The sequence below is a fragment of the Neodiprion pinetum genome, chromosome 5 (genome assembly GCF_021155775.2).
Source record: "Neodiprion pinetum isolate iyNeoPine1 chromosome 5, iyNeoPine1.2, whole genome shotgun sequence".
In the NCBI taxonomy this organism is placed as follows: domain Eukaryota; kingdom Metazoa; phylum Arthropoda; class Insecta; order Hymenoptera; family Diprionidae; genus Neodiprion; species Neodiprion pinetum.
In genome coordinates this window covers 30,022,518-30,044,541 of record NC_060236.1, presented here as the reverse complement: position 1 = coordinate 30,044,541, position 22,024 = coordinate 30,022,518, and the positions used below count along the sequence as shown (strand labels likewise).

At 39.7% G+C, this 22,024-nt stretch overlaps 3 protein-coding genes across 3 annotated transcripts; 1 reads left to right on the top strand and 2 right to left on the bottom strand.

Annotated features, from left to right (window-relative positions):
* The first annotated feature begins 563 nt into the window (after positions 1 to 563).
* Positions 564 to 3,605, top strand: Fibp (acidic fibroblast growth factor intracellular-binding protein). Its single transcript, XM_046626135.2, has 6 exons — positions 564 to 972; positions 1,080 to 1,281; positions 1,407 to 1,634; positions 1,918 to 2,145; positions 2,234 to 2,488; positions 2,661 to 3,605. Exons 1-6 carry the CDS (start codon positions 888 to 890, stop codon positions 2,737 to 2,739), a joined length of 1,077 nt encoding a protein of 358 aa, XP_046482091.1. The 5' UTR covers positions 564 to 887; the 3' UTR covers positions 2,740 to 3,605.
* Positions 2,870 to 7,291, bottom strand: Pdhb (Pyruvate dehydrogenase E1 beta subunit). The gene is made up of 5 exons (XM_046626136.1): positions 7,063 to 7,291; positions 6,917 to 6,979; positions 5,264 to 5,470; positions 4,555 to 5,185; positions 2,870 to 4,472 (listed from the first exon to the last, which is right to left on the bottom strand). The coding sequence occupies exons 1-5, from the start codon at positions 7,069 to 7,071 to the stop codon at positions 4,321 to 4,323; spliced, it is 1,062 nt and encodes a 353-aa protein (XP_046482092.1). The 5' UTR covers positions 7,072 to 7,291; the 3' UTR covers positions 2,870 to 4,320.
* Positions 7,292 to 8,383: 1,092 nt separating this feature from the next.
* Positions 8,384 to 22,024, bottom strand: Cadps (calcium-dependent secretion activator 1). Its single transcript, XM_046626100.2, has 15 exons — positions 21,790 to 22,024; positions 18,988 to 19,556; positions 18,061 to 18,228; positions 16,877 to 17,368; positions 16,374 to 16,780; positions 15,818 to 16,282; positions 15,334 to 15,693; positions 14,890 to 15,129; positions 14,471 to 14,771; positions 13,852 to 14,008; positions 13,217 to 13,668; positions 12,591 to 12,749; positions 12,318 to 12,434; positions 11,725 to 11,963; positions 8,384 to 11,547 (listed from the first exon to the last, which is right to left on the bottom strand). Exons 2-15 carry the CDS (start codon positions 19,438 to 19,440, stop codon positions 11,340 to 11,342), a joined length of 4,218 nt encoding a protein of 1,405 aa, XP_046482056.1. The 5' UTR covers positions 19,441 to 19,556; positions 21,790 to 22,024; the 3' UTR covers positions 8,384 to 11,339.

Sequence of the window (22,024 nt, the reverse complement as noted above, 5' to 3'; positions counted from 1 at the left end):
TACTCAACACATAATTTCTCTGTGAATACACCTACCGAAAATATTAACGAATTTAATCTCTACTGCAAGTACGTGCCCGTCGATCTCGTGATCGTCATTTGTTCAGCATTGAAACAGAACCATTCACACATATACCGCAAGAAAACAAACCTCACCATGGCACCTAACTGTTTATTTGATGATCACTTACCAAGGCAAAAACCGCAGACCAGGTTTGATTACAAACAAGCGTTAAATTAAGCACAAATTCGTATAAATTTGGGACCTAGGACGCGCAACCCCAGGACGTTCGAACTTGTCGGCGTCCCAGAATTCTGTGAGGCAGCGCTGCAGCAGCGACGCCTGCGTCAAAAGTGAGAACCGACGCGAAGCTAGTTTGAAAATGTAATTTTATTGCTCTGCACTTACCGACCCGTTTCACGGGATCCCAATGTTAAATCGAGTCAGCATAGCAGATTACTGCAATTTTCCACAGCCCTTAACCGCTGAGCGAAGTCAGCTTCGTTCAACAGTAAATGACAAATGGAGTAAATATAGATGGGTTACCGACATTCGTTTTACAACGAAAATTAGTTCGAAAAATCTTTATTGTTTTTGAGAGCGTTAGTGGTTCACGGAGATCATGAATAATCATGAATCTGGTCCAGCATCAGAGACGACAGTTGCAAAGGCAAATTTTTACTTCCGGAGCGAATAATTTAACCGGTTCATCGCTAACTATGCAATAAAATCCAGATTTGATTCAGGACTGAGGGGCCCAAAAAAACCCTTGCCGATGTCCTTGAAAGAATCGCGTTAAGTGGGACGATATAAATAGTTTGAGGTTAGAACCTAACCTGACTCTAACCTGCGTATGAAGTATAGGCCGATAAAACAAAACGTGAAATATGCTGTCAGAAGTTGACGTGTTCATCAGTAACTACACTCTGGTCGATCCTGAGATTTACCAACTTTGGGTGGACGGGTATTCTTGTAAGTCTCATTGCAAGCGATGCGAGAAGTCAACCATCGTCTTACCAAATATGTGCACGAATCAATGCCGTCAATGGCGTGATTATTTTTATGAACTTTTATTACAGCCAGCGAAGCTGTCAATACTCTAAGCCAGAGGGGTATTTGCCAGCAAACAAATGCCCCGATCGAACTTGTCGCCTCAGATGTCCTAGACCATTATCGAACCTATAGCCTCCTCGAAAGGCTTCTGCAAATGCCTCCGCAACTGGCTAGCGAACAATTGGCTTTTCAAATCGAACCACAAACGAGTCAAATGCTAATAGAAATGTTGGTAAAAGGGATCATTATTCTTGGGCAGTTATCATTCCTACACACTAGGCAAAAAGTTTCAATCGTTCAATTTCAATCACATATATTTCTCGATAGAATTCAAGTTACTTATATGTCACCAGGTATTACGAGTTCGATGACGCAGTCGTACGTGATTTTGTGGGGAAGAAGTTGTCAGCCAAACATCGCAAAGAGCTTGACGAAGTGGCGGAGAAAACTGGTGTATCGTTAAAAAGTTGTCGACGCCAATTTGACAATGTTAAACGAGTGCTAAAGGTTATCGAAGACTTGCCAGGATCCTTAGTCACCAATATAAAACAGTGTTTTCTTCTACCTGATGAATTAGCAAAGTAAAGTTTAATCGTCTAAAGTCTGATTAATGTTGCATGAGAACAAAATTCACTCAAATAATTGCAATCTCACACAAAGTTTCTACGCAACCAGTCTTTCTGTGAAAAAATTGCTCAAAAATCTGAATCTTATAAAAATCCGAATATCTGTACGCTTAAACGCCATTAATTTGTTATTTAACTTGAACAAAATTTTGGGAAGATTCGGAATAGTTTTGACGCCATCAAACCCTGGATATCAATTGACAATGTAATCTAAGCAATTATGTTTCTATTTAATCAGGCGATATGCCGCGGTCGTCTTCATAGCTTGCATGCGATTTGAAATGAACAAAAAGAAACTACAGTATCTGACGTTTCCTGACCTCTTTCATTGCGCGAATACAATGATGAGTCTCTGGACCTATCGTTACACAGGATCAGAATACTTCGACACCGATTTGGACAGAGAATTTTTACTTGATTTACCAGAGTGTCGCGTATTGTTGGAAAACGAGAAGCATCACAAGCAGTAAGTGCATTATTTTGAAAACAGAATGAACGTAATTGCAAAATCATAACGTAAGCTTAGAATCGTTTTCTTTTCACGCATTTTACAGCCTGGTGTGCATCAAATTGAAACCAACTTTACTGGAGCGTTCATACCAGGAATTGGATATGAACTTTCGATTATATTCACGCGCGATAATTGGAATAGCGTGCAATCTCCACAGGAGCAGAGAGCTGCGATCGTTCTTCTCAGACCTGGTCGAAAGGTGTTTGGAACCATGGCGACAGGTTAACTGGTCACATAGCGATCTACGCAACTTTCTTAGCACTTATACACAATGTGCTCTCGACATGGACGTACTAAGGTATGTAACACAAATTGTTTTCGACTGTATTTAGAATCCCGTTCAAAACTCCGTGTTCCAAAATAAAAAAAAAAAAAAACAATCAAATAGGCATTTGATCGCAAAGTATAGCTGAATGAAAAATCCGTTCGATTAATGTAATTCAAAATTGACTCTAATTTCTCTTCAACAGGGAAGCAGACTTGAAAAACGCGTTCGACAGGTACATGAAAGTAGTAACGAGTTGCGTGCTAAGAATGTATCATCAGTGAAAATTACACAACTGTGTTGAAAAATAATTCTGGAATTGACGGTATAATGTAGGACAGTACTTAACAAGGCTCGATTATAACTTATATTGAATATAATAAATTAATAGAATAATGAAAATACGATGTCGAATCCTCTATATATATCACAATTCATTTATTCGTACTTATTCATTCATTTATTTATTCACTTTTTATTTCACATAATAAATAATAATTGATAATCAATTAACGGTCAAACACGGGATCGCTGTATCTTCAATTCTTGAACAAGTTAAGCCAGTTCCACGGCGAGAAGAGAAGTAATGGCAATAGAAGCTCTAAGCATATCGATCGTTCGTCCGTCAAATGATACTATAAATGAACATAAATACCATCGGTATTGATAAAATTTGACTAATCGTCTCGTTCGTTCCCTAAACTATTATCTATCATCTACAGAAAAAATAGTAGTAATAATAATAACAACAATAACAGTAATAATGAAACCTGAGACAATTGACGTAAGCTTTCAGTACCCAAATACTCAATGTTTAGACATTTCTCGCAAGTAAGAAGTTGTGAATTTACGGTTTATGTACATACGCTATTATTGTAATGAGTAATTTTTTTCAGAATCGAATTTTTAGCATTTTCTTCTATCCTTAAAGTTACTTTTTGCGTTTCTGTTTACTTGTTCTTTATATTTTCTATCTCTTGATCACACAAGTTGCAATCAAAGACATTTGGAAGAAAATCTGAAAAACTCAAATCGTTCCTTCCGTGATAATACACAGCTATCGACATACCTATGATTATTATGTATTAATACATGCAGTCGCAAGTGTGCATAGATTGTAATGAGCTACATTTTTCGAAAGAAAATCAAGCGTATACCGAAAAAATTACGTATGCATCAGTGTTCGAAATGAGAAAAAAAAACTGTGTTCTTTCTGCTTTTTTTTTTCAATTTCACTTTATAGCTATATAGGTGTGTGTATGTACATGTACAATATCTACTGTACTACTAGCGTTCGTTACAATATTAAATCGTTGTTAGCTGAACAAATTGAAAATTTCGGTTCCATTAGTCAGCTACCGTTGACGGTAAGAATTTTATTCGTAACGGTATCAACAATAATGGCGATAATAGTAATCAGCGTTTTTCCATTTGTACGTATATCTTTCTTATCTCCAAATTTCTTCATCCTCATTTCACTTGCATAAGAATCAAATCCTCAGCCTTAAAGACCAGCTTATAAGGAAAATGGTGACGTAGAAAAATGTTCTGCACGTTTCATACGCCACCGCGAGTGTAACGAGTTGCTACAATTTTCTCTTTTTTTTACTGTTTCTGACCACCTCAAGTTTTACTTTGTACTTAATCTCGAAGCGGTTATTAATTACATCGTAGTACGCGTATCGGTGTAATTTCCTTTGTAATCTCAATATTCAACGCGCTCTTTCACGAGATACCGTGAGGTTAAGGGAGAGCGGGGAGGGAGGCGAGGAATGGGAGCAGAGGGATGCATTCGCGAGAAGGACGAGGTCTGCGAAAGGAATTGATAAATAGGTAACTAGGGGGTCTAAAGTGTCGCTACGATGTTACTGCGCCACGCCAAGTATTTTCTTCACTGTGTTAACTACATCGGGTGTTTGTGGCAGCGACGCAGCCTCCAGAGACTTGGTGTAAGGCAGGGGACAGTCGACAGATGCTAGTCGAACAACAGGCGCGTCCAAATGGTAAAACGCCTCGCCTAAAAATTGTCCATTATCATTAAGAGAATTAGGAGCGTCAGAGAAAACTCCTTGCAACAAATGCCCGACGATGATACTCACTCTCCATAATTCTGGCTGCAACTTCAGCCCCGATACCGCAATGAGGCCATCCTTGTTCAACGGTGATCAAATGATGAGTCTTCATAACCGACTGTATGATCGTGTTTATATCCAACGGCCTGAGCGATCTCAGATTTATAACTTCGGCCTCTATTCCTTGACCGGCAAGCTCGTTGGCTCCTTCAAGAGCATTTTGAACGGCCATGGAATGCGCGACTATCGTAACGTGGTTTCCAGTTCGTTCGATCTTGGCCTTGCCGATCGGCAGTACAAAGTCTTTGGACAAAGCCTCGTCTGACATCGGATACTGGACTCCGTAGAGCAGCTCGTTTTCCAGGACAACGACTGGGTCAGGATCCCGAATAGCTGCCTTCAACAACCCTTTCGCATCTTCACTGTTGTACGGAGATACGACCTTCAGACCTGGACAATGACTGTACCAAGCTCCGTAGCACTGAGAATGCTGTGCAGCGACACCAGCCGCCGCACCATTCGGGCCTCTGAACACCATTGGGATGTTTATCATTCCAGCAGACATGTAGAATGTTTTTGCCGCGGAATTGATGACGTGGTCTATCGCTTGCATGGAGAAATTGAAGGTCATAAATTCACAAATCGGTCGAAGCCCGGCCTGCAAAATGATGAAGGATTAGTCTCGGCAGTTTTTTGAGATCAGACTGTACTGCGGTGGTTTTAAGTCAATTTTTACCATCGCAGCTCCTACGGCTACCCCGGCAAATCCAATTTCCGTAATCGGTGTATCGATGACTCGTTTGTCGCCGTACTTCTTCCACAGCCCCCTAGAGACCTTGTACGCTCCGTCGTACATCGCCACTTCTTCACCCAGTAAAAATACTCTCTCGTCTCTCTCCATCTCTTCGTCCAGCGCAGAGTTCAGCGCGTCTCTTACGGTCATCTACAAAACCCGAATTTCAGAACTACCGGAAATCGGATTGGTGAACCGGACTAAAAATTGGAAGAACCAGGAAGCTGTGCGAGATGAAAGCGGGGAGGGAAAAGGAGGAATTCAATTTGTATTTTTAGAGATGATTTATTGATTCTTTTTTATTTTTTTTTTCGACAAGTTTTAGTACAGATTTGTTGTTCGAGGTAAAAATATGAATTAAAGCAGGAAGAAATGCTGAAAAAACTTCTTCGAGGTTGAAGATTTCAAAATGAGCAGACATTGATTGTTTCTAACTTAAAAAGCTTTTTTTTTTAAATATGACTGCATTTCAGAATACATAAGTATAAGTAATTTAATCGAAATGCTATTTATGCTGGGAATTAATTCTCCAAATTTCGATCAAATATGACAAATGGTTGCAAAATTTTCGCAGGAAAGATGGCAAAATGTGGGTTATTTTGAAAAAGTGGTATTTCCTTATGCTTAAAGTTCGACACAGCATAGGAATTTGAAAAAAAATTAACAAATTAGTAATCACATATAAAGGAATATTATAGGACTTTTAAAAACGGCAAAAGGTTAGATTCGAAAACTTAAAAGTCTACAATGCATTATCAGTCAGTCAATTTCCATTCAGTATTCAATGCGGATGGTTGGTTAAAAAAAAAAAAATCAACGTGAACTGCAACATCCCTGTTTTTCTGTACGAAAAATCGATCCTGATATGTCCAAGCATTTGAATTTTGTTTCCGGACGTTTATGACGTCATTGAGCATGATGCATACGTAACTTCCGTAATTTTAAAACTATTTTCGAAATCTTAAAGCGTGAACGTTAATACCCTATAAAATGGAAATAGGATCGGTTAAACGCGGCATGAAATTGGAAAAAATACACTCCTGTTGTTTAAAAATAAAAAATAAAAAGACACAAATAAAACCGTTAGAATTTATTCTTCCTAAAATTACGTAAAAATAGGTAAATCACGCGAGCGAGACTATTTTTAAATTCCTGTGAAAACCGATCGATTTACTAAAGTAACGTCTCGTGCCCCGTCGACCTTGAATCTCGAGGATCTCGAATAAGAATAAAACCCCATGCCAATTGCATAACGGAGAATATCAAGTAAAAATGAAAACGAAATGAAAAAAATGCATAGTCGATGCAAATCGACTGACCTCTATTGACCTTCAAATAGCATCCATCTGTTAATACGTGTAGTATAGAAATACTGTAACAGTGTTTTCTTAAATCTAATCCTACTTCACTCTTAAGAATGAAAGAAAAAAAGAAAAAAAAAAAAAAACCAAGCCATTTCGACCCAGTAGCGTAATGAATTGAGCGTAATTCCCATGAATGAATCGATTCGCGAAATAGATTGGTGTAGCAGAAGATATAGCAGTAAGCCGTAGCAGGTTATGTCAGAATTTTGAACGTGGCTTATTTGCGGCTTACCTGCTGTGCCGCGGCCCATTTTGATGTTGAAAATGAGCGCCTGGCAATTCCCCGTACAGCCGACTGTAAATAAGAAAAATATCTATACAATATTCGTCGCTAATTTGATAAATAAATCGGAAATAATATTTGGCAGGTTTTATTACCGTGAGCATGGCGTTAGCAAGAGATAGACAAAGAGGGAGTGCGTCGGAGAGTGAGATGGAAAATGAGTTACTGACGATTCCTAGCCAAGAGACGGACCCGCTACGATATTTAATCGTCGATTGGCCGCCGCGGAGACGCTCGACTAATCAAGTCTGATTTGAATATGAATTTTTAGTTATGTATCCCCGTAAGTTGTCGGGTCAGAAAGTGAGATGAAAGAGTCAAGGACGTCGAAAAGCAGACAACCAATTTTGTGTCGCGATGACGTTCGACGCTTAGGGCGCGGATTTGCCTCAATCGTCTCTCTGATTCGTCAATTTTTGCGATTCATTACGCGCCCGCCAATCAACGCTCGACGCTCGACGCGCGCATTTCGAATTCGCGCTACTAAGCCATCCGCGAGATTTGGCGTAACGTTACGATATTACGTGCGAACGAGGCTCTCAACCAGTTGCGAAATGCTTCGATTTTTCTTCGTTCGAACGACGTACGCTGCATATCAGTCCGCAAATAATTTCCGAGAGCAAACTTTACTCTGAAAAATACTATACTTTAGCCGATATTTCGAATTTCTGTCATATGTAACGCGTTTATTTATAGGTATATACATATAATCTGCGCTCAATGTCAGTGTAACTGATCATCTTTGGACCACTTTCGATCTCACGCTACTAGTTCGCGAACTATAATAATTCAGCATCTACCGTCACAGATGGCACCAGCCTCGTAAATTTCGTTAACATTCAATTTTAAAGGGCAAAAAAATCTGAATAAATTGTGGGCTTTAATCCAGATATATTTAAATTTTTTTCAAAAATATAGATCAAAAAATAAGAGGGATCAAACATTGTGACTGAGTATTTCAATGGGTATTAATCGGCGGAGAAAATACAAATATTAAAGTCTAGATTGTACGTGTTAGAAAATATTGACATTAAAATGCATTTTTATAATATTTATTTACATAAATTCAACACTCTCTGACATATGTATTATATTACGAACTTTCTCAAGTACTCCAAATTTTCTTCTAACAAAATATTACTCGACTATCATAGTAGATTAACTATATGTATAATCCATTATCAATTATACGCGTATTGTATCATTATTATCATTATCGGTATGATTTAAATATATAACGAGAGAATTAGCGCGATGCGTCAATAGATTGAATAAATTAATTGCGATTTGTATAATAATTAATCAGCGATATACTTTATATAACTAGCTATAATATGTATGTTTACATGCGTTGTGCACAACGTCGTATATGTATATAATAAAGACAAGGAATTAAGTAAAAGCGGAGAAAAATTGAATTTTTTTTTAATCATTATCATCATTAATATATATATATACGTATTTTTTTTCATTCCTTTATTTAATCACGTTTTATTAGCATTTTTTTGTTAAATTTTTTTTTTTTTTATTCCCAGCGCCTGGACTGATTTTCATTAACGATAGAGAGAACAACAGTTGATAGACGAAGTTAAATAGAATTAGGATAGAACATTAGTTATGTAAATTGTAAATTACCCCTAACCTAGTCCTCTGCTGCAGCGTACCTTTTTTTATTCGATCTAGGTATTATAACCACGCGGTATTTTCTTCTTTAATATAGATATAATAGCTGTATATAAGTTGCACGAACGCGATCATTATCATTATTTTTATTATTATCATCACTGGATACGCAATCAAAATGTATTATTCAGAGTCAACTATACATGCCGAAAGGTTGAAGAACTTTCATTGGGTCAATTAAATTGCGAGTACAACATAATCCTGACGACGACACATTGTTACGGTACTGCTTTCGGCCGCTTTTAATTAAATTTTTTATTCAACCCACTATAAGAGTTTTCAACGCAATTCTTCATCTACACAATATACTCTGTGATAATTATCTAAATGTAGAATATAATTATAAGATTAATACAATATAACAAATTATTGTTATCATTGTTATTTTCTTTTTTACTAATCGTTAACGGTCATCGTGTGGTGTAATTATGATATAATATGATAACGTAACGAGAAATTAAATACAATATAGTATACGCTTTTATAATAAATAATAATTGTTATTAATAATATATAATATATATATATATTATGTTTTATTTAGTTTTTAATCATCTTTTTGTTAATAGATTATTACTTAATATGATTTCTTTGCTGCTTATTCCCTTACTTTTATTATTTACGTTCTGGTTTATTCAAGCCCGAAGAAAGGCGAGCTTTCATCCATCGCCACCTACAGTCATTGCCAAAAGTGGATGTCGGAAGATTTTTCATTTATTTTCGTGTTATACTTTTCATTTTAATTCTGTCTTCAGCCTCCAGCTCTATCCAAACCTTCAAACGAAACGATTCGATAAGAATAATAATAACAATGAGCAATACTTACAATACACACAACTCGAGTATATGTGCATATTTCGGTAGAATATTGATATCAATTCCTATGTATTTATATCATAAATGAAATAGAGAATCGTATGTACGAAGCTTGATACTTCCGAAAGACCCGTAGAGTAAATGTAATGAAATATCGAAGAATAAATGGAATTTTCCTTTATACTTTTTAAGTTATATTTTTTACTCCGCTTTCCTTCTCTCGCCTCGTTCTAGAATGAACAGTCAATGAACTTTTTTCAACACACTATTTTCACTGATCAGTTCAATATCGTGTATATAGGAGTTTAATGTTGTAAGATTGTAGGGTAATTACTGAGTAGCGAATAAGAAGATATCATCATTTCTCTTTCCCTTTCTTACTACAGGTAAAGTATTTAGTTATTTAGATGATATTTAGTTTATACAGATTATTTACGGCGAAATTCGAACAAAATTCGCTAGGATTCCTCGTATCAGATTTAAATTCATTAACTCGTACCTATGTATACATGTATGTGTATGTATATCATTAAAGTGATAAACTATTATGCATGCGTGTACGTATTTCTGTACATATATGTCTATGCGTATTAGACCATCTAATTTGAAATCAATCGAATTTCAATCCGTAAGTTCCGCAAGGGAATGCAGGTGGTAATCACTTCGCTCGATCGTTAAAAATAAATTCTAAAAAAATGAGACGGTAAAAATATTCACCTATATTACATGTGAATGTGTGCATGTGCGTGTGTGCATGTGAATGTATGTGTGTGAATTTATTGTAGTAAACGAACTGTATTCGTACTCATGTAATGCGATAATCAATAATATTACAATCTATGTAAATTCGTGTACTATGCGGTAAGTATAAGTATGTATATCGTATCGATAATAATTCTTTGACTTGTTTTTGTTTTCTTTTTCTTTTTCATTATTCGAACAGATATTTGTGTTGTATATGATAGCGATGTAAATCAATTAACGTTAAATAATTATACATGACTACGCAATACCGTAATCTATTTTATTACTAATTTATATATCGATACATCATATTTTACTTTGCTTCATCGTCATTTCATTCGATATAATATACTTCCGGGGAATTATTTCATCGCGCCTCGTTGTAGCTAGGCCCTAATTTTTCCCAATTAGGTATGTAACATATTATTTTATAATTTATCGTTGGCGACGGCTGTGAATGTATAATGTTAATGACTGCAATAGATCGTCACTTAAAATTCACCCGCAGTTCTGATTTTCGACGATATTTATAAATGAAACGATAACGGGACAATTATTTACACGTAATATTCATTAGTCTATGTGTGGATTTTTAGTAATTACTTTTATCGGTATGTTTCAGGATTATTTCCGTTGTGACAAGTTGACGAAAGAAAGAAAGTAAACTGTCCACACGTCAAGCCTGAATAAAATTGCACATTATTCGATTAAATCAGAATTCAATGAATTTCGCGTTAAATCCGCTAATCTGCATAATAATCCAAACTCTAAATTATATCGATAATCATAATATATAAGACGTTACAACGCTAAAAAGTTTCGATACAACTATTTATAGTATATTATAAATAATAATCTACGAACCTATTTAGGTATAATAATTTATGCGTATATGTATTTTAGTATCTTTTTTCCTCTCTTATTCGTTCTACTTGACTCCTTGTTTAATAAACTAGCAATTAGTTTTTATCAACAAAATTCCGGTATTAAAAACCAAAATCGGGAAACAATGCCGATCGAATGATCGACCGAGGCGTAGGTTTAAGGTGTGCACAAGTAGGTGCCGTATTATCGGAGTGTGTATGTCGTGTCGATCGGCGCTAATGTGTGTACCTAAATACCTACGCAGCTAAAACCAGCTGCTCGCACCGCCAAATTTCGTGGAGAGGCCTCCGATGCCCTTGCCAAACATGCTCCCAACTTTACCGACAACGTTTGACGTCACGTTGGTTATGTTTGACACGTAATTGGCGTCATCTCCGGCCACGGTCTCTACCACGGTCACCTTAGCTTTCGGCCTGTCGGTATCGTCGTCGTTTCCGTTTTCCGAAAATCCCCTGCAATAACACGTTTGACGTACGCTGTGAGAATGTTGACGCAAGTACTGCGTCGAGTACTTAAATAATTCAGACCTCATTCTCGCCTGCGACAATAATGCGACACCTGGCGGTCGCCCCGCGAAACATGCGACTTTTCTTTAAATTCTTTCATTCTAGGTATCGTTAAAAACTCACTCTTCGTTCTGAGCGGACATGGTTAAGGCACAAGTTGCTTCCTCGGTTTGCATTCGCTGAAATATAGTTTGATATGTCTTTGAGTTCAGTTTGTCCTCCATTACTCCCTGCAACTCAAAGTCGGAGTATATTTTTTTAACAATATGAGCTAGACACGTGCACTGGTACAAATGTAGACTATGGTCAAGCCTTTCCGACAGCCAATTGCACAGCATCTGAATTTGCGCGGTGTACCATTGCTGAAATAAACATTATGCTGGTTAAGATGTTTCTCTCAATTTTTGTGTCTTACAATTGGGAAGCATTTTCTCAAAACAATTTTCGTCATAGTGTTTTAAAAGTTCGAGCAATTACCATAAAAAAAAAAATAAAAAAATGTTCATCATTTATTCATGAAGCGTGATCTATTTGATTGGTTATACTTTACTCTACGAGTTGCTATCACAGCGGCAAAAACGAGTATTATATAATTTACATTCAATGTAACCCCATTAAATTGTGCTCGGTATGAAAAAAATTCTCGTACAATTTAATGGTTGTTGATGCGATTAATTTAATTCTCGGTGAAAACTTCTAGTGTGAAATCGATTTACCTCGAAGAAGATGAGTATCCAAAGTTCATCTATGACTTTGCTTCGAATTTGATCCATGCAATTTCTAGTGAAATTCACATAAGCCTGACCATTTTCTTTCCCGCTACCGGATACCTTCTGGGGAGTCAAATTTTACGCGTTATTGATTACACACAAGGAAGAGGAAGCCGTGTAAACAGATCAATAAGACATCTTTGAATGCGCGGCGGATGTCAGACGTGATTTTTCGATTTTTTTTTTTTGGTCATTATGCTAATATAGGAAAATCATTACCGCCAGGCTCAGAATCGAACCAATCAACGATCCTTCATCGTACCGTGACAGTTTGGATAACGTTGCTTCTAATACTGAAACTAGTTTATTAATCATTCCTTGATTCATACCGGCTGACGTCTTCTCGATAAGATCGTCTATTTTCGTGTGATATTGATGCTAGAAATAGAGAAACGATTATTCAAAGGTCGAACGTTATTGCGGCGAGTACCTGAAACAAGGAAGCATGCATAAAAGGAGCCTTGAGATCACCATGCAGTCGCGAATGAAGAAAAAAAAACCGGTTTCAAGAGGGCTTGGAATTTTCGTTCGCGTCAACAGCTGCAGGCAACTTGGCTTGAAGAATTGCAGTAAAAAGAAAGAAGACAGAAATGTACAAACTTGCTTGCTTTGACTCATAACCATTTACGACCACGAACCAAATTATCCGATTCACCGAACTCAGGCATTAAGAAATCCTGTATCTTGTTTACTCGGTTGAGTTTCTTTTATCAAGGGAGAGATTATTTTTGAATCTCGAGAAAAGTGCAAGAGCATTACGCGTACTATGCAACGGAGGTATCGTCGAGGACAAGTTCAGGCACGTTACCAGTGATCAATGACTCTTCGTTAATTCCGCAACTCACCACGTCAACGCCATCGACAGCACACAGTTTAAAGCTCTGATTTTTGGCATCTAAAATAACGTTAACCATGGCGCACATTTCGGATGGTATTATGTAATCGGTTGATATAAAAGTGACGCTTTTCTTAAGCCACTGTTGAAAAGCGTTGTCCGTTCTCTGTATACACGATTCGATCATATCGCAAGCCATCAGTTTCAAACGCTGTTCCAAATGCTGTCTAAACTCTGCTTCCGGCCAATGAAGCCCGCGAATAAATGACTGGAGAGCGTCGAGCTTCCAAAAGAGATCCTCCGATGTTGCGCAACCGTTTCCCTTAACCTCCCAACGCTCCTTCTCAAAGCCTTTGTGTATCGATTGAGCTATCGAGGTCTCCATCAAATCAACGTATCGTACAACCAGCGGGGCGAACGTGTCCCTCAGATGCTGATGAAACTTTCCATTCTTCAGATTGTCTGCGCGTTAATCAGTGTTTTCAAACAATATTATACGATGCCATTGTCATTTTCTTTTCGCTACGCGATAACAATCCCGGTGTTCAGTAATTTTCATCATCATCTGAACACCGTGTTAACGTAATTAAAAACTGACGCGTACAATCGTTCATACCTGAACAATCGTGATATCAATTAACTCACCGTCGGTCCTGAGATAATCGTTGAGTACCTGGAAGAGCGGGAAGCTGTGCCAGGTGTCGGGCGGCTGTTCGCTCAGCACTTTTTCCATATCGACGGCGAACAGGGACCAGAAGATCTCGGCGTGGTCGACCATGATTTCACTAAACCAGGCAAACGCCTGCGGTGCGGTGTAGTGGGAGCAAAATGTGAAAATATTGGACAGCACACATTTACGGAGGGCAATTTATGTCATCGTCATTCGCTTGAATCCCAGAACGGTGGGGTCGCCGTCCTGAGATGCTACAGGACCCTCGAGTTATCCCTTTTTTTCAAACCGCAGCAGGTGTAACAACATATATGCCACATATCGGTATCGTAGCTGAGGATCATGAACCATAGAAACGCAATAAAGACGCATGATTTTGGGACCCTTACCAAGTCCGTCCCAATCCTCGAGAGTCCTGAACAACACATGTATGTACACGATATTGAGGAAGATAGATAGATAGATAGATAGATAGATAGAGAGAGAGAGAGAGAGAGAGAGAGAGAGAGAGAAAATAGTAGAATAGAATGAAAAGGAGAAGAAAAAGAAAACGAACACCGATTGACATTGAGATTCTAAAAACCTAACTAATACCTCCGAATAATGTTCTTGATTTTGCTGCAACAAGTCGACGCAGAGATTGGCAAGGTGTATCAGATCCTCGAGTTTCTTCCCCGGAGATACGCAGACCTCGCCGCTAAGGTCATCCTCTATTTTAGCCTCCGCCGACAGCCGTGTGTAATTTACCAAGGCTGCCGTGTTCAGACATGACCTTATCATCTCACGAACTTCCTCGGGGGGTACGGGCGTCACGATGTCCTTCATAAGGACTCGTTCCAACAACGAAAGCGTTGCTTTCAGCGCCCCTTCCGGTCTCCCGAACGGAAAGCTAAACCTGTGCAATCAACGCGGATAAATGAGAATCAGCCGAGAAGAGAAAGGAGTGGAAGAAGAAGAAGAAGAAAATTTGATCGAAGAAAGAGAGAGAGAGAGAGAGAGAGAGAACGACGTGCCTGAAATTAGTGATTTGTTTTTCGAGCAAGAGTCTGAGCCGTTCCTTCACTTCCTGAAATTTATTTTTCTCCTCTTGAGTTATGGAGCCAACGCCGTCGGGACGATTGCCGTAAACGTGACTCGCGCAGAATGCGAAACTGTAGTGAATCAGCGTTGGGTCTATCATTATGCCTTGTTCAGCTCTGTCCAACAGATCGCTCAGATAACAGAGATGTCGAAAACATCCCCGAACTCCGTACCTGCGGTGCAGATAAGGGGAGAGAAAAAGCAAACGCAAAGGTAAAACCGAAGAAGGTATGGAAGCAAAAGAAAGATTTTCAGATGATCCTAACAAAGCTCGACAATCACAACTCGACCGTTACACATCAATATTCCAATATTCATATTATGCATATATATATATATATACATATATATATGTGTATATGAATATACATATATACCTAGCGCAATATTCGTCCAGTACGAAAACTTGCCCAGGTGAAAACCATCCGAGCGAACTGTAAGGATCGTTCAGTCTGTAATCGAGGGTCAGGTTCTGTAACATTTTGAAAAGTATGGCGTGTTCGAATTTGCATGGATCCGCGCTGATGAAATCCTCCATTCCGTGTTTCCGCGCTCTGTCAGCGTCTCCTTGGATTTTACTTATCGTTGAGTTTTTATCGGCGACGGAAACCGGCGGTGTAGGTTTGTGCGATTGTCCCGTCGCTCGGTACATCGCCATTACCCATAAATGGCACTCGTTCTCATCGTCCGAAGCATACACTATGTTATCTCCCTCCCGAACGGCGTTGAAGAAGTATCTGTCAGAGTTCAAAGAGAGCAGAATTTAAATGCAAGTATCGTTTTGTCGGAGGAACGTCACGGAATAACCGCAGGCGGCAAAGAACGAAGTGCTCTGTAGTTTTTTTTCTCCGAATCAATTACCTTCCGCCTTCGAGATCCATGCCGACCATCAAGTTAGCAGAAGCGGCCTCGATATAGTCCACTGTATAGCCATCGAGTTGCATCATTTCCGAAGGCTCGCTTTTCTTTTCTTTGTACGAGCACATCGCAAATGTGTACTGCGAGACCTGGACCAACACGTAGTACCGCTTCTTCCATTTTTTCCAAACCGACTTTCCCAGCGCATAAAGATATCCGCAGTGTTTCATGTTCAGCGGTTTATCCATCCGGCATGCGATCTTTATACGAAGATCCTGATCGGGATTATTCTTCGGCACCGTCATGCGATGCCACTCGGGCACTTTGCAGGACAACGGCGTTGGTCGTATTATCACCTTGCCCAATTCCTTGTCCTCGAGAGCAAGCATGCCAGGATTTTCCGTGTACAATCTTACTTTGACAACTGGAAGTGGATGTGTCGTTGAAAAGTCACCCTGAGTGTCCCACCTGCGGTGATAATATGATCGCGGTATGAGAATGCCGATGGGAAGTGATGAGAAGATGTAACAACATCGCATATTCTCGAAATGAGACTCACATGGGCTTCGAAGCTTCGGCTTGATCTGTTTGCAACTTCTCGCCACTTTCCACTTCCATCGTACAGTATACTATTCTATTTGGCGCAAGGCTCTTGAGACCTTTGACTTCCATCACGATTACTTCCAATTGGAAAGTCAACACGACATCCATCTTTGTCAGCTGGGGGTCGGAGTCGGCGGAGTCGCCCTCCAGCTTAACGAGAGAACCCTGACTGCGGCAGCGGGAGCGCTCACCACGATGGTTGTAGCGCTTCAGCTTCTGCAGCCCATATTTGCTGTCTATCGAACCCTTGGAGACCGGTAAGGACTCCAAATTTGCCATTAGCAGGTTGATAGACGACTTGAGTTCCTCGATGTAGAGCGACTCCATCTCTTTCAGGAGAAACCGCGGCATTAGCTTCCGGTCCTTCAACGACAAACGGCACCCAGTCAAACAACACCCTTTTCAACCTACACGCATGGCTTTCCTTTCTTTCTTTCTAAACGAAAAATCTCCCCTCACCTTCTCCATTTCGTTAACCTTCTGCACGCGACCGTCCAGCTCCCTCCTGATGGCGGCAGCCTGTTCGTCGGCTGAGTCCAACAGGAGGGCGTTGAACAGAAGCTGATGCTCGAACTTTTTAATCCCAAGAATCTGTTGGAACATGTCGTACAGTTGTTCCTTAGATAGTATCAACTCGGAGTTTAACGATTGCTGTTGCATTCTCGACGGCCGTTTCGAGTCCTCGTCACCCGTTCCTTTGAATATACAATCGAACTTGACCATCCAAGAGGTAAGGACGGTTTCCTTGCTCAAACCATCGATTTCCGGAAGGGATCGAACACGCTTCTCAATGTTCTTCCTAAACACCTCGCGGAAGTCGTACTGAGAGCAAGCACCGCTCTGCACCATACGGACTACCCTCTCGGATCTCAGAAATACGTCGTAGTAACTCTTCACCGCGTTGTGAAACGCCTCGTCGGCCATTATCTGAGTTTCGCCCTTCAGAAAACTCTGTTGTAAATTTAAAAAAATAAATTACCTATCAACAATTGTATCCCAAGATTAAGTCGAAATATGCCGATGGAATACAAAAAAAGAAAAAGAAACTTCCCAATAATAAGTAAAAGGAAACAAGACTTAATTTATAGAAATCCACGGTCGAACGATCACGAACGGATATTGCGGAAATCATCCGAAAAAAAAACAATCTATACGCTCAGTTAGATTCAATTTGCACCGGATACCAACAGAGTGAAGGTTACATGTGTCAAACGTAAGATCGAACGTGAAAGGCTTCGGGAAATTACTTAACATACTTCAAAGGCTTCTCGTGACACTGATATTGAAAATACGGTGAATCTTAACAAAGAAAGACACCTCAAGGTAGTGTTTAGATCCGTGTATCCGCCTCCACGGCAAAACCATCAAACGCCAAATATATCTACAGATATATTGTTCGCGGTGTTGTTTGCTGTTTCAATAAAACAAAGAAACTTCCAAATATCAAAAGAAATGAAAGATCCATAGTTATTTAGGATGGCAAATTGAACTCGTTCCTTCATGCCTCACAATCAGACAAATCAATTACCAAGTCTGCGAAACGTGAATACCTCCAGTCGATGAAATTTGATGTCACATGTGATGTTAATGAACATGTAATTTATGCTGATTAGTGAGGATTAAATAAAGCCTGACGAAATTACTTGAAAGCGAGCACCCAAGGTGTCTAATTGCTGTTTAGTAATCTTCATCTGTCTCCGCGTCATGTCAGTGGGTTGCTTGGCGTTGAAAGGATAAGCGATGCACCTCGAGATAAAGACGTACAGCTGTATTCTCGTCTTGCGTTCCTCTTCCTCGCGCTCCAATTTTTCCTACATGAGAGAAATGGTGAACGACGGAACGTGAACTATCACGTTTTAAACAACACGTAGGTGCAACAGTCCATCAAACGTCATACTTTTATTCCGTTAAAAGGATTAAAAAGGTCAATTCTACACCGCCTGGTATATGTTCGAAAAGAAATTATGAAGGATCATGCTACCGCAGTACAAGTTATCCGTAGCAAGGATCGCAATACGTGAGTTTAAAAAGTTATCATAATTCATTTCAAGCGGCGGTCTTCTCATAACTATTCATGAACCAGTAACACCGGTGTTCTCGATAAAGCCGCAAATATACGAGTGTGTAAATTCAGTATGGCGATAATTCACGAGCGAGTCGTGCACTACATGATACGACTAACAATATCCCGGGTGAAACAAACGTGGAATCATCACAGTGTCTTCTAAAATATGCAGCTTGTCATCATTAGACATTGTGCAACTGTGCATCTCGACGTGCAGGACGAAAGGAACTTTGTACTACCGAATTGCCAATGAATTTTGGAAGACCAAGGTCCATAAATAAATGAGAGAACAAGAGAATGTCTGTCAACGAGGAATTTTCAGTATGAACAAATATGGCTATTGCATCATGTCAGACTGCAGTAGAAAACCTACACGCTATACAAAAACTGGAACAAAAATGGCTACCATGCGAAAAGACCTTTCCATGTCCACTCGTTTATCTACGGACATTGTATAAGACACATCCGCACAAGGTAGTCCAACCTCGAGTCCACCTGGACTTACTTGTAACTCGGCCTCGGTTTTTTCGCTAGCGATAGATGGTGAAGGGCTCGTCGGTCTGGGTGAGGATCGGGCGTAGTTGATCGCGTCCTGAGCAGCGCCCATCGAGGGTGACAAAGAGTTCCGAGCACTTGACAAATTGGGCACATCGAGGCCAGCGGCGACGGCCTCCTGCTGAGCGGCCAGCGCCGGTGAACCCATGGAGCCTCTTCCATGGGGACCATGAACACTGCCGCCGTGAGTCCCCAAGGAACTCACGTGACCCCCAACATGGTTGGCACCTCCGACGGAACCAAGGCTACTTCCGGTCGGTCCGACGGACCCGCCACCCCCGCCACCACCAGGGTGAGAATGATGGTGGTGGGAGCCGTGGGAGCCGTGCGAACTACCGTCTCCCCCGCGATGGTGGTTCTGATCCTCGTCTGTCTCCTCCTCGGAGGAGCTCGGATCTATCATGGTGCCGACGCCAAGGCCGTCGGGGTCCTCGAGTTCTGGTCTGCCGTTGCCGTAGCCGTGTTCGAATATCCACTATCCGAACTTTCCCCTCGGCTATACAGCTCGCTGTTCCTGTCCTGCGGATCGAACAATCCCAATTTTAGCTCCAACCTATCGCATTGTTATTCCCCCGATACTCTGGTTCGGAAATAGATTTTTCATAGATCTGTATATTATGTACGTGGGGAGAGAAAGTACATTAGAAGAGATATAATTTCATGTATCTTGACTCGTGACTCTACCGAGACCCCTGATTTCCATACGCGATTCTTGTTTACCGGTATGATTAAATCCAGCTACCAGCATATTTTTTTTTCAAGTTACTAGGTCATTGCCGTTCACTATCACTCGTTTCAACCACTTGAAATATCGTTAGCTTAACGGGACAGTTTCGCATTACGTAATTATACGTATCGTTACCGCAATTAGACGAAGAATTTGTAAGCCTGGTTTTCTGTCCTGTATTCGTTATTTTCGAATAAAAAAAACTAATTTGTCACTGGATATTGCTCTTGTCAATGTAAGAATTTTTAATCATTCCCACGAACCATTCCTGCGCCAAATCTGTAGTAGATACTCCAAGAAAGATAGAAAAGAGACGAGGAAAACGGATAAGTGGAATAAAGTAACAATCGAAATAAGACATGGGATTATCCCGAAACGATTGATTTGTTTCAGTGGAAATAAAGTCACCGTACATTTATTGGCGTACCGTGAATAAAGTCGGACTGTTTATAGTTACGGGTAACGAAGCCTTACTGTATATAGAACGATCCTATTAATCGAGTCTTCCTGTCGAATCAATCGAGCAGAACCTTGAGCTATTCATTTTAATCACTGTAAAAGAGTACCAGAAGTTCTTTTTCCCATTTTATCAGAGAGTACTAAACCGCCGTAATAAAGATGAACGTGAAGGGTTGTTTTTGAAGGTGACCTTGAAGCGAAACCAAATTAGTTTCACGACCACGAAGCGCAGAGAAAAATCGAAACCCCCTCCCCGAGTAATAGAGCTTTTGCGGTTTTTTGAGAAGTACAAAAAAGGGCAACTGTAGCTATTTCAATACGCGTCAGCTGTATCCGGAAGGTTAGGAGCTCGAAGATCATAATAATCAGTATTTCGTCCTTGAATCATTCAACTTTTTACTAACAAAACACGGAAAGGCAGGTCGGAATAAAAGCTACTAGCATAGTGATGAGTTGAAAAACAGAAAGCTAATGACGCTCTTCAAGGAACAAAAGAGAACGACGAAAGAAAACGTAACGAAAACTTTTTAGAGGCAATGCGTAGAATTGATGAGTACCCGGTACTCAATGACACAGCCAGCGAATTCAAACGGAATGTCGATCCCCTCGACGAAAGTTGAAAGAGGCGAAAAAGAAATAAATAACGAAGGATTGAACTGGTATAAGGTTTTTGGTGTCAGCGGGGTGGGATCGATTACTTTCGACGAATCGGTTACAACGTTCCCGACAACCCTCAACAATTCCAAAATAGAAATTCTCACTTCACAATAATTTTGAGGGATGAATTTGCCGTTTTACTTGTTAATTGTACCTGGGAATTCGGAGGTCTAAGAACAAGATCAGATTATGTTGTGTGACCCTTGGGGAAGTCAAATAGCTGGTGAACGTGTTCTTATTATAGAATTATTATAGATCATCGAATCTCGTGTCTACCGGAGATTAAACGAGCCTTAAGCATGTATATATTGGCAGTTCGTATCCTAAACACATTCAAGATTAGCTAAACTTACGTCACGAAAAAAATTGATTCACGTTTTACCGGTTGAATATATATTGGTGGGGATAAAAAACAAAAAGTAAATAAAAAAAAATTTCACCGATTGGGAATAGGGGGCAAAAGTGAAAAGTTCAATTTGAAATTACACAATTTTTGTCTCTCGTGACTAAAATCTATGTAAATAATTATTTGTAAATACCTTGTAATTAGAATTTTACTAAATAATCACGTAGTTAACATGCATCGTTAAGTCGTTGCCAGCATTTATGGAAAGTCACATTAATCACGTTGGAGATATCTGTCTCTCGTTCGAGTAGAATAGCAAATGCTCAACTGTGAGCTTAATGGCAAATCCATTTTTTCAAGGCACAGGTGATAGGAACGCACAGAGCCTTGAACGAGGGTAGAGACATTCAAATCTACGAAACTATTACAGGATGGGGGAGAAAAGATCACCGTTACGTTGAAATTACGGGTCACAATAGCCGTAATATATCAAGAATTATCCACCTTATAAAATTTGAAATAAATACAAAATGTGTAAAATAGTAGAGATATAGTTTCAATACCAGGGATATCCGCGCGTTCGACGATTTCAAAATCGCAGTCCGCTATCCTCCTCCTGCGCTTCGGTGGGCAATGATGATGATCAATTATAAATCACTCCAACAACGATCGGGGCGTTCGAATGGAAAAGAAAGAAGGAAAAAAATAGTTTGACGTTATAAACGAAGAATCAACGAACTAACTGCGAGCCAACGAGCTCGCGTGGAGAACACAGTGCAAACATATTGATTGTTAGAC